Source organism: Trichosurus vulpecula, chromosome 4 (assembly GCF_011100635.1).
Source record: "Trichosurus vulpecula isolate mTriVul1 chromosome 4, mTriVul1.pri, whole genome shotgun sequence".
Classification (NCBI taxonomy): Eukaryota; Metazoa; Chordata; class Mammalia; order Diprotodontia; family Phalangeridae; genus Trichosurus; species Trichosurus vulpecula.
Window position 1 is genome coordinate 146,443,173 of NC_050576.1, and position 12,822 is coordinate 146,455,994.

General features: G+C 36.0%; 1 protein-coding gene across 1 annotated transcript in view; it reads left to right on the forward strand.

Moving 5' to 3' along the window:
• Positions 1-12,822, forward strand: part of LYST (lysosomal trafficking regulator) — a 172,078-nt gene that overhangs the window by 38,175 nt on the left and 121,081 nt on the right. Inside the window, exons 10-13 of the mRNA XM_036757264.1 lie at positions 2,130-2,239; positions 3,598-4,024; positions 6,115-6,259; positions 7,289-7,462. Of these exons, the coding sequence (XP_036613159.1) occupies positions 2,130-2,239; positions 3,598-4,024; positions 6,115-6,259; positions 7,289-7,462 (856 nt within the window). The remainder of the gene's footprint in view (positions 1-2,129; positions 2,240-3,597; positions 4,025-6,114; positions 6,260-7,288; positions 7,463-12,822) is intronic.

Genomic DNA, 12,822 nt, shown 5'->3' on the forward strand with positions numbered 1-12,822 from the left:
GAAGCAACTATTATGTAACTTCTAGTCTTTAACAGTTGCCTGGGACACTGAGAGACTAATGACTTGCCTAGGGTCACATAGGCTTTATGTATCAGAGGAGTGACTTGAACCTGGGTCTTCTTGACTCCAAGACAGGCTTTCTGTCTGCTGTGCCACGTTGCCCTGCTGTTCTTTCTTTTTCCAGATTTACCCCATGAGGGCATATGCCCTTATTTCACACCCACTATTTTAATAATAATTTTAACCTTTTAAAGGTTTAAAAGCTTATATTATTCTAATTTTTCTCCTTTAAATCTAGAAACCATATTCTAATTACTCTTCCAAATGTTGCTTTGATCATGACATTCCTCTGTTCGAAAGCCTTTTGCAGACTGCTTATATGATAAAATCTACATTCCCTAACTTGATACTCAAGGACTACCACCATCTGGACCCAGCCTACCTTTCCAGATTTGTCACCTATTACACACACATACAAACCCTCTCCATTTTTGGAATACTCCTTATGCTTTCCCATCTCCATGCCTTTTTGATCATGACCTTCCCCTCACTGATCTTAAAAAGGTTCCCCTTCTAGCCAAATCCTTTCTAGCCTTATAAATAAAATTCAGATTGCATATATTTGTCATCATACTTTCTTTGACTATACCAACATGAAATGTCTCTTCTAAATTCCTGTAGCATTTGTGATGTGTATTAATTACATACCACTTTGCACAATCTCTTCTATTGTGATATTCTATTATATGAATATGAATTTTTTTTTTGAGTTTTTTCTATACCTAATTAGATTGTAAACTCCTTTAGGGTATGGACCGTGTCATATACTATTTTATAATACCCTAAGACATTAACACACTAGTTTGCGTAGATTAGGCAGATTGTAAATATTCATTGATTTGATACTAGAACAAGGTTTGCAATTTCTTAGACTTTCCAGTTAGTTTCTCTTCCAAAACTTGTTGAGTTATGTGCAGCTTTACTTATTCATAGATAGGTGAGCTGGGAAAATATATTAGAGATCTTGTAATCCAAACCCTTTTGAAGCTGGAGAGATTGTTACTAAGGTCACACAACTAAGTAGTAGCGATTAAGACTAGAATCCCTGTTTCCCGATTCTTTGTCTAATGTTTTTTACACAACATCAAATTGCTGCCTTTGTGCATCCTCCCATGCTTACTGTTTGGTTTGTGTATGGTATCCAGTGTATGTGTACATACCACTAAGCTTTAACATGCACATACATATACATATATACATATGTATATGCATGTTATATATGTTGTACTGTGTACTTTTATATATAATGTACATGTATACATTGTTGTTCAGTCATGTCCAGCTCTTTCTCACCCATGGACCATACTGTCTGTGGGATTTTCTTGGCAAAGATAGTGGAGTGGTTTGCCATTTCCTTCTCCAGTGGATTAAGGCAAACAGACGTTGAGTGATTTTCCCAGGATCATACAGCTAGTAGGTGTCTGAGGCTGGATTTGAACTCAAGCCTTCCTGACTCCAGATCCAGTGCTCTATCCAGTGAGACATCTAGCTTCCTCTACATACAAATATGTAAATATAATGCTTTATATATTTCTATGGATACATAGAGGTACCTATATAGTCATGTAGCATTATAGACACATAGTAGTTGAAGTTTTGTGTTTATTTTCATCTACTATTTATAGTATATTTTTAAAAGCTTAAACAAGTTTTGATGGGTAATAATGATCAACCACTTATACAAAGTAGTATTATTTTAAAACATTTAATTTGTAAAATAAATTTTTTAAATGATAGCAATAAGCTAAACATTTGCAAGTTACTAAGAGAGCAGAATTTTTTTTTAAGAATTAAAATTATTGTTAAATTTAAATTTCATTTACCAAATGCTATATTCATTCATATTTTTAAAAATATCTTTGGTCTACATATGGTGCTAATGTTCCTTAAAAAAAAGTTCTGGTTGAATTCTCTTAGATACTTATTTGTTTCTCTTAACAAAGTTATCAATTTAAAAAATCATGAACCATACACATTATCACAGTGATGGATATTTGAGCTTGTTTAATGAAATGACTTGTACAGAACTTTTAATTTAGTGGTGACTTTTTCTCCCTTTGCCAACTTAGCATGCCAGATAGTACTGATGGATCTCTTGGTGTCCCTGATGAGTTCAAGAATGTGTTCAGAAGAGCTAACCCTTCTATTGAGAATATTTCTGGAGAAATCTCCTTCTACAGTAAATATGCTATAATTATAAAATGACTTGTGGACCATTTACCAGAATGTATTATTTTAGTATCAGTCATCCATACCTCTACATTCAATAGTTATTGTACATTGAATTTTGGATAATTACATCTGGATTAGACAATACCATTGTGACTTTTTCTATTTACATAGTCATGCTATATTTTTCCTCCTGCTATAAACTTGTGCTCAAGAAATGCAAACTAATTTAATATCAGCCAAAAGAACATAATTTGGATGTTAAAAATATTTTTAAAATATCATAGTGAATTCTGTAGCTAAATATAATTGATTTTTGAATTAAAGATTATCCATATCACTATTCCCTTCTACTTTTTAGGTAGTCATGAATTGACTATCCATTAGGTGTGCTTGTCATTTTTCCTCAGTACATTTATTATCATCTACCACATGATCAGCCATAAATATTTATAGAGTGCTTATAGGGTACTGTGCTAGCCATTAGAGAAACAGAAATATAAAAGAGATACTCAGTACCCATGGTTGAACCTGACAGTGCAAATTCTGGCACACCATTATAGTTATAGTGGTCTACATTATCTTATTTTCTCTTCCCAGTGTTTTCCTTTTTTTTTTAAAAGTCTTCCGCATATTTATGTGATCTAAAGGAGGGATTTATTGATACTGGTAACCAAAAGTTTTATTATAGCCAGAGCTGGGACTTAGGTGTAGATAAGGTTGGCTTCCAGGAGGTATAGCTCATTAGGTGAAAGGTTCAGTATTGAAAACTTTTTAATAAGTGTACATATGTTTATTGTCAGAAAATTCTGTCCTCTGATACAGATAGGTATTTATTTTGTATTGTCAAATTTCATGTGTTATAGTGAAGGCTCAAAACTTCCACATGAGATCCAGTTTTTGAAACTTACTTATGAGAGTTCAAATATGTTGTCTCAGCTCGGAATATAGCGATCTCACTTATATTAAACATAGATATATTAAAATCTGAGTGATTAGAAAACTCAAGTTGTGGAATAAATTGAAAAGTAAGTGTATTAGATTATGTTAATACTCACAGTATGAACTTGCCTAAGTTTCACTACCTGAAGTGGTTCTTTGTATTATACCTCTTCACTTAAATTCTTAAGCTGGCCTATCAAAGTTCTGCGATAATGTCATTTATGGTCAGTTTCCCTTTTAAAAATTAATCATAGTTATATTTTAAAAATAAAAGCATGTGTTGTATATTTCATTACTAACCAGGATAAAATGTTTTAATTATATAATGGGTGGGTAAGTGATTCAGTAAGAATTCTGATTTGCATGCTTGCTTTTATTTCATTAGTTGTAAATTTGATTGTAAATTCTCATTTCTTTTTTCCCTAGGAAATTCTTCTTAAGGGTATCCTGAAAATTATTGAGTCTGATATTAATATGAGTCCATTACAATATCTAACTTTCCCTTTATTTCATGTACCAAATTTAAGCAGCAGCTCCTTTTCACAAAAATATAGTAGTATTCTCAACAATAAGGCTATTGGGCTGCTAAGAAGGGCAAAATTTTCTCAAAGTAAGAAAGAAGTTGATAGGGAGATGTTTCCCCATCAGCTTCTTTCATCTTGGCATGTAGCCCCAATCCACTTGCCTTTGGTTGGGCAAAATTGTTGGCCGCATATGTCAGAAGGATTCAGTGTTTCATTGTGGTTTAATATGGAAAGTACTCGTGAAGCAGAAAATACCTTAGAAAAAGGAAAGAAGATAAAGAAAAGAAAGAAATCATCATTTATACAAGATGACAGCCTTGATGATGCAGGTATGAAACTCTTCGTGTTTATTTCTTTTATAAGATGAATGCCATATGACTTGCATACTGAAGAAGGTTTTGAGGATTTTAGAAAAGTAATATGAAACATTCTTACTTTCTGTTAACTTGTTCATTATTAATATATTTTTTCTGTATGCAGACAGTCTAACTAATGTATACTCTTCTTAAAAATGCCAAATAAACATAAGAATTCTTTTTCCCTTCCTGCTGCTGCTTCATGACTTTTCCTCACCCGTCTTTTCTTTTCTTTTACTTCTCCATGTTTTGTTGCTTCCCTAAACCTTTCCCTAGTGCCCCACTTTCCATTAGCCCCAGGACTGACTGTGTGGCTAACCCAGTTATGATCTTTGCAGGAAAAGCAAAAAGTAGATAGGGATGAGGGATGGATAAATCCCTGAAATCACTTGCTCTTATTCTGTCTTTGACAGTGGTTTCAGAATCAGGTTGCTTCCATGTTGAAAGTCATTTCTATGAACAGAAATCCCCTCCGCGGTATCTTTTGACAATCCAGCTTCTTTTGAAGACTTCTAGTTATAAGGGGCCTACAGCCTTCTCAGATAGTTCATTCCCCTGTTGGGCTATCTAATTTGTTAGGAAAAGTTTTTTGTTTGCTTTTATCTCTTTTTTTTTAATATATTAAGCCCAAATCTGCCTCTGTAACTTCTAGTTGCCCTCTTGGTCTTAACCAAAATAAGTTCATTCCTTTCCCACTGATAGCTTTTCAGATATTTAGCCATTATTTTCCACCAGTTTTCACCAGGGTAAACATCCTAGTTCCTTACACCTCACTATCAGTTCACTGCAGCACTCACCACAGAAGCTATTCCAGATCTTTTCATTCTTCCTCACACTTCTCACAGTACCTCTTCCAAACACCTGAGAACCCTGCCTCATTCTTCAGCAGAAAAATTGAGACGTTTTGCTGAGTGCTCTCTCTTCTACCCCTCTCATCTCTCATCACTCATATATCTGCCTCCATTATCTCTTCCTTCACTCCTTTCTCACCCGAAGATGTGACCTTTCTCTATGCTAAGGCAACGCCCTCACTTGCCCCTTTCATCCCATTCCATCCCATTTTTTTGGGCAAGTATTCTTCTGTATCACCCACCCTCTCTCACTTCAGTCTTTCCTTGTCTACTGGCTGTTTCCCTGTTGCCCACAAATACACTTATGTCACTCCTCCCGACCCCCCACTTAAAAAAACCTTATCTGATCCATCTATCTCCACTAGCTGTTGTCTTAATTCTTTCCTTGCTTTAAAGGCTAAACTTCTTGAGAAGGCCATCTATAATAGGTGTCTCTACTTCTTCTCTCACTCTCTTCATAATTCTCCAAGCCTGGCTTCTGTTATCATTGTTCAACTAAAACTTCTCTCTCCCAAATTACCAGTGATCTCTTAATTTACTAATCTACTGGCCTTTTCTTAATCCTCATTTTTCTTGATGTCTGTGTATACTTTGACGTTGTTAATCACCTTCTCCTTGATACTCTTCTCTCTGGGTTTTCATGATACTTCTCTCTCCTTATTCTCTTTCTCATTGACTATGTCTTAGTCTCCTTTGTTGAATCCTCACCCAGGCTATTCCCACTAACTGTAGGTATCCCCCAAGGCTCTGTTGTAGACCACCTTCTTCCTCTATTCTATTTTTCTTGTTGATGATTCTGAGATCTATCATAGCCTACTTAAAAATTTGTAGCCCTTTAGTTATAACAGTTCAGACCTGATATTTGAGATTTTACCTGATTTCTTAAATTATATCCACAAATCCTACAGAGGTGCCGCCACAAGTACAAGGCATATATTTGTAAATCTCCTTCAAGTCCTACAGTGGTACCTCATTTATGAAAGCCAGATGTATTAAAATTTGCAAATGACTTAAAAGGACTCTCTTCTTTTGGTTGAAAGACAAGTATTTACTATGTGTATCATAACTTAGAAAAAATAATATTTTAGAATTTTGAAGCACTTTTATTGGTTATTAAAATGGGTTAATGGTAAGGGCATTAAATTTTTTAAAATTTGGGGGGTTTCAGTTATTTTAATTAATCAATTTTCTAATATCTGCTTATTGCCTTAGAAGGGAACAAATCAGAAAGTGTGGAATATGTGAATTCTGGGGAGAAACTTGTAGAAGAAGGCTGTATTCATATGATTTCATTAGGCTCCAAAGCATTGATGATACAAGTATGGGCTGATTTGAGTACTGGAACTTTCATCTTTCGGTATTAATTTTTTTTATTTTCAGTAGTAACATGTATTTAAGTAACTTATTTCAAAATTTTATTTTACTAGATTTTTATTTTATTAGATTTTACTAAAATCTACTGTAAAATGTCATTAGAATGACAGAAAAAATCTAGAAACAAAGGGAGATTCACCCTGATAGTTATAAATATAAAAATATTATTCCATAAAAATTATCTTGATGTTAGATTATTCTAGCTCTATTTCACTAAGACCTTATTAACTGAATGGCCTTTGTCTCAGTCAGACTGAGACCTGGGGAAGACCTTAGCTTAAAAAGGCCTGTGGTCTCCAACTGCATCCAAAGCCATCTCCACTTGTCCTGATCTATACCTTGCCCCTAGACCCAAATGGCTCTGGAGAAGAGAGTGAGGCTGCTGACTTTGCACAGCCCTCCCTCACTTAAATCCACTTTACTTGTAAGTCATAGCATCATCTTCCTAATGTCATAGTCCTCTTTGAGAATGAAGGACAAACATCAACAACAATTTTATATGCCAGAAAAATTCTTTTTCAGACAACTGTTAGGATACTATTATAGTAAATGCTTTTTCCATGCAGATTATCTTAAGTTATAGCATAAATCTTATAAATTGGGGTTTTCCTATTTAAATATGGAAACAAAAGCCAAATAGTTCATTAGAAAAGAATTTAATTATTCCTATTGTAGTAATTATAGCTAATGTTAAATGAAGGGTAACTAGTATAAATTAAATGTGTATATATTGTATTAAAAATAGCTTATTTTTTAAAGAGCAATGAATATTAACTAAACAGCAAAATGTGTATAGGTTATTTAATAACTGTGTTCTAAAAATTTTGCTTGTTTTAACAAAATTGATGAATGAAATTTAAGAGTAACCTAATCTTATTTATCTAATTAAATAATATGAGAACATGATATGATTTAAAATATTTAATTTTACTTGTAAGATATATAGTAAATATTAAATTCAGGATTTTTTACAGACTGTTGTTCTCTGCTTTTTAAAATTTTTTTATTGGAGCATGTGCATGGATCCAAATGATGATATGAAAGCTGGATTGCTAGCACAAGTTGAATCACAGGAGAATATTTTCGTTTTGGGAAAATGGCAACATTTAGCATTAACATACTTACAACAACCTGAAGGAAAAAAGAATATTCATGGGAAATTCTCTGTGTGGGTCTCTGGTCAAAGGTATGTGTTTTAGAGAATAGATTATCAAATTTGGTTATAATTTTAAACTTAATCTTCCATGTTTTCTGAAATATATTTTAAAATGAATTCAGTTAATAATTTCCCTTTTTAAATAAGCGAGGAATCCATTATTTATATTTGTATATAATATGTTTTCCTATTCCTTTCATATTAGAAAGCAAAGCATCTTATAGAATGAACCTTTGAAATACTTTGTTGAAAATTATTGTTCTCTCCCATTTTACTATTAGAGGATATTTTATTTTGGAGGGGATTGTTATTTGTGATTGTTTTTAAACAGATGAAACACTCGGAAATTTGAACTGGAAATCAATATAAAAGAAACAGGATACAAAATCCCTGCCCTTTTAGGATGTTATAATTTGAGGGAAACACTTAACATCTCTGGGTATTCATTTGTTCTTGAATAATAACAACCAAACTAGCTGCTGACATTGCATTATCTCGTAAACTCTGTGACCTGGCCAATGGCAGCAGCAATAATACTACTTCTTATTTAGATGATGCTTTCAAGTTTTACATAGTACTTCATTTGTCTCATTGGATCTTCACAAAAACCCTGTGTGGTGGATACTATGGATATTGCTACTCATTTTACATATGAAGAAAATGAGGTTCACAGAAGCAAAACAACTTGCTCCAACCATACAAATAATAAGAATAATAAGGGTCAGAGGAAGTGTTTGTATTTAAGACTCTCCCGATTTCATCGCCTTTCTTTATAAAATGAGCAATTTGGGCTAGATGATCTCCGAGATTTCCTTTCAACTCTGAATCCTTTGATTCTCTGGAAGAAAAAAACAGGTTCAAGTTAAAAATTTATTCATCGTGATTGTGGACATTTCTTGGAATGTAGTAGAAACAGAGACTAGGAAGGAAAGGGGAGAGATTATAGTATAGAGGGGCTGGATAAATATTACCAGGGATTATTTCAGTGAGTAGACTTTATAGCAGTTAACTGCCTTGACTCAGATGGAGGTTATAAGAGATATCTAAGAAACGCACTTCCGTTGTTCCTCCTCTTACCCTATAATTGGCTGGAGGAAGAAAGAATGAAAGGTTTACTCAAATGATAGACTCTCATGGTGAGTTTGATGTCAGATTGGGACTGTTGTAAGAGGTGGGGGAGTTGAGGGACAAGAAAATGTAGAGGACTGCACCATCATAGAGGGGAAAAGAAAGCAATGGACAATAGGGATGCAGGCTAGAAAAGGCATGCATAGATTGACATGCACTCAGTGTATCTATGTGCTTTAATAAGACATACTTAACATTGGTTTCAACTTCAATTAACATTTGTCTCTGTCTTATATAGCATATTCTGGTAAGGAGATTTGATGTACATATAAAATTTAAAATGATACAGGATTAGTGGAAAAGAGAGAAAAGTCAAGTATTTCTTGAGGCCCAGAAAAGGGACCATTCATGAATGGAGTGATTAAGAAAGACCAGTTTCTTCCTAAACATCTCCACTTGTATGAATGTATCAAGTTTAACATGTTCAAAGCTGAAATCATCTTCCATCCAAAAGCCTTCCTGGATTAGCATCATGATCTTCCCAAACACTCCATTTCAAAATCTCAAAGCTATGTTTGCCTTTTTCATCTTCTTTACTGTCCCCATGCGTCTGATTCTGCCTTTAGCACATCTCTCCATGAATACTGCCACTATCCCAGTAAGGCTCTCACTTGGACTTTTATAAAAAACTTCTATCCAGTCACTCAGTCACCAAGCCTTTATTAAGTGCTTATTATATTTCAAGCTCTGTGAATACAAAGAAAGGCATGAACAGTCCTTGCCCTTAAAGAGCTCACATTCTAATCAGGAATACGGTATGCAAAAAATGATACATATGAGATGCATACTGTGTAAGTGGAAGGTAATCTCAAAAGGGAAGACATTAGCAGTGGGAGTGGGAATTGGGGAAGGACCTGGAAAGGCCCCCTTCATAAGGTGAGATTTGAGTCAAGACTTGAAGCCAGGATAACTAGGAGAGCTGAAAGTAAGGAAGGAGACCATGCTGGCATAGGGGACTAGAGTACAGAGATAGAGGAGATGGAGAGGTCTGTTCAAGGAACTGCCAAGTAGACCAGCATTGCTAGATGAGAGTGAGTAAAAGGGAGGAAAGTGAATCAAGACTTGAAAGGGTAGAAGAAGGTAGAATTATGAACACTTAAATTCCAGAGGAGTTTATATTTGTACTCAAGGGTAATGTTGTGTACCAGCATACTCCTGAATCAGAGTGACTTGAGGCAGGGAGACAAAAGTTAGAAGGTTATTGCAGTAGTCCAGAAGAGGTAGTTCAGATAAGAGGAGAGGAGGGCCTGAACTAAGGGGATATAAATAAGAGATATGAAAAAGGTAGAAAATGACAAAATTTGGTTACAGATTGGATATTTGGTTGAATGTAAAACAAGAATTGAGGGTAATGCTGAGTTTGTGAGCCTCAGTGCCCACTAGGATGGTGGATCCCTTGGCCATAATGGGAAAACTGGTAAGAAGAAAGAGTTTTTGGGGCAGAGCCAACATGATGGCTAGAAAGCAGGGACTTGCCTAGGGCTCTCTCCCAGGACCCTCCAAACATCGATAAAAAATGGCTCTGAACAAATTCTAGAACTGCAGAACCCAGGAAATAGCAGAGAGAAGCAGAGCTCCAGCCCAGGACAGCCTCGATGGTCACTGGGTGAGGTCTATCACGCACATAGCTGGGAGTGAAGCAGAGCAGAGCCCAGCATGGGCTGCACCCAGACCAACCAGACCAGGAGCCGGGCAGAACAGGCCCTAGCGCCCTGAATCAGTGAGCTGTGGCAGTTACCAGACTTCTCAACCCACAAACACCAAAGACAACAGAGAAGGTTAGTGGGAAAAGCTGTGGGGATAGTGAAAGGAGTTCACGGTTTGGCCACTGCTCCGGAGTCAGTGGAGGTGGTACAGCTACAGAACTACAGCTGCAGTTGCTTCCGGCCCCAGGCCCCCCTGGTGGGAGGAATTAAGTGGCAGATCACAGCAGGAGTGCAGAGCCTGCTTAAGATCTGAGTCAGGTCCAGGTTGGTGGTTCTTGGGGGAGGAGGAGCACTGGTGTGGCGGAGCTTGCTGTCAGAAATAGCTCTGAAAACAACAGCGCATCCCGTCAAGCTTGGAACAAAGTACTCTACTCTATAAGCAGTCATATCCCGACAAAAAGTTCAAGGGTCAAGTTAGTTGGCTGGGAACATGGCCAGGCAGCGAAAATGGACTCAGATTCAGTCTCAGACTTTGGAATCTCCCTCTGGTGACAAAGAAGACCTATACAGCCGGAAGAAGTCAACAAAGTCAAAGAGCCCACGTCAAAAGCCTCCAAGAAAAACATGAACTAGTCTCAGGCCATGGAAGAGCTCGAAAAGGATTTGGAAAAGCAAGTTAGAGAAGTAGAGGAAAAATTTGGGAAGAGAAATGAGAGTGATGCAAGAAAACCATGAAAAACAAGTCAATGACTTGCTAAAAGAGACCCCCAAAATACTGAAGAAAACAACACCTTAAAAAATAGACTAACCCAAATGGCAAAAGAGCTCCAAAAAGCCAATGAGGAGAAGAATGCCTTGAAAGGCAGAGTTAGCCAAATGGAAAAGGAGGTCCAAAAGACCACTGAAGAAAATGCTACCTTAAAAATTAGATTGGAGCAAGTGGAAGCTAGTGACTTTATGAGAAATCAAGATATTATAAAACAGAAACAAAGGAGTGAAAAAATGGAAGACAGTGTCAAATATTTCATTGGAAAAACCACTGACCTGGAAAATAGATCCAGGAGAGAGAATTTAAAAATTTTTCGACTCCCTGAAAGCCATGCTCAAAAAAAGAGCCTAGATATCATCTTTCAAGAAATTGTCAAGGAGAACTGCCTTGATATTCTAGAGCCAGAGGGTAAAATAGAAATTGAAAGAATCTCCCGATCGCCTCCTGAAAAAGATCCCAAAAAGAAAACTCCTAGGAATATTGTAACCAAATTCCAGAGTTTCCATATCAAGGAGAAAATTATGCAAGCAGCCAGAAAGAAACAATTTGAGTATTGTGGAAACACAATCAGAATAACACAAGATCTAGAAGCTTCTACATTAAGGGATTGAAGGGCTTGGAATATGATATTCCGGAGGTCAATGGAGCTAGGATTAAAACCAAGAATCACCTAGCCAGCAAAACTGAGTATCATGCGCCTAGGCAAAATATGGATTTTCAATAAAATAGAGGAGTTTTAAGCTTTCTCAGTGAAAAGACCAGAGCTGAATAGAAAATTTGACTTTCAAACACAAGAATCAAGAGAAGCATGAAAAGGTAAACAAGAAAGAGAAATCACAAGGGACTTACTAAAGTTGAACTGTTATGTTTACATTCCTACATGGAAAGATGATGTGTATAATTCATGAGACCTCAGTATTAGGGTAGCTGAAGAGAATATACATACATACATACATATATATGTATATGTATATATACATATATACACACATATATACATACATATATACATACATACATATATATACATATACATATACATATATATATATATATATATATATATATATAGACAGAGAGCACAGGGTGAGTTGGATATGAAGGGATAATATCTACAAAAATGAAATCAAATTAAGGGATGAGAGGGAATATATTGAGAAAGTGAGAGATAGAATGGGGTAAATTATCTCACATAAAAGTGGCAAGAAATAGCAGTTCTGTTGGGAGGGAAGAGGGGGCAGGTGAGTGGGAATGAGTGCATCTTGCTCGTATTGGATTTGACTTGAGGAGGGAATAACATATACACTTAATTGGGTATCTTACCCTACAGGAAAGAAGGAGGAAGGAGATAAAAAAGGGGGGACAATAGAAAGGAGGGCAGATAGGGGGAGGAGGTAATCAAAAGCAAACACTTTTGAAAAGGGACAGGGTAAAGGGAGAAAATTGGATAAAGGGGGATAGGATAAGAAGGAACAAAATATAGTTAGTCTTTCACAACATGAGTATTGTGGAAGGGTTTTGCATAATGATACACATGTGGCCTATGTTGAATTGCTTGCCTTATTAGGGAGGGTGGGTGGGGAGGGAAAAGGGGAGAGAATTGGGAACTCAGAGTTTTAAAAGAAGATGTTCAAAAAAATGTTTTTGCATGCAACTAGGAATTAAGATATACAGGCAGTGGGGCATAGAAATCTATCTTGCCCTACAAGAAAGTAAGGGAAAAGGGGATGGGGGGGAGTGGGGTGACAGAAGAGAGGGCTGACTAGGGAATGGGGTAATCAGAATATATACTGTCTTGGAGTGGGGGGAAGGGTAGAAATGGGGAGAAAATTTGTAATTCAAACTCG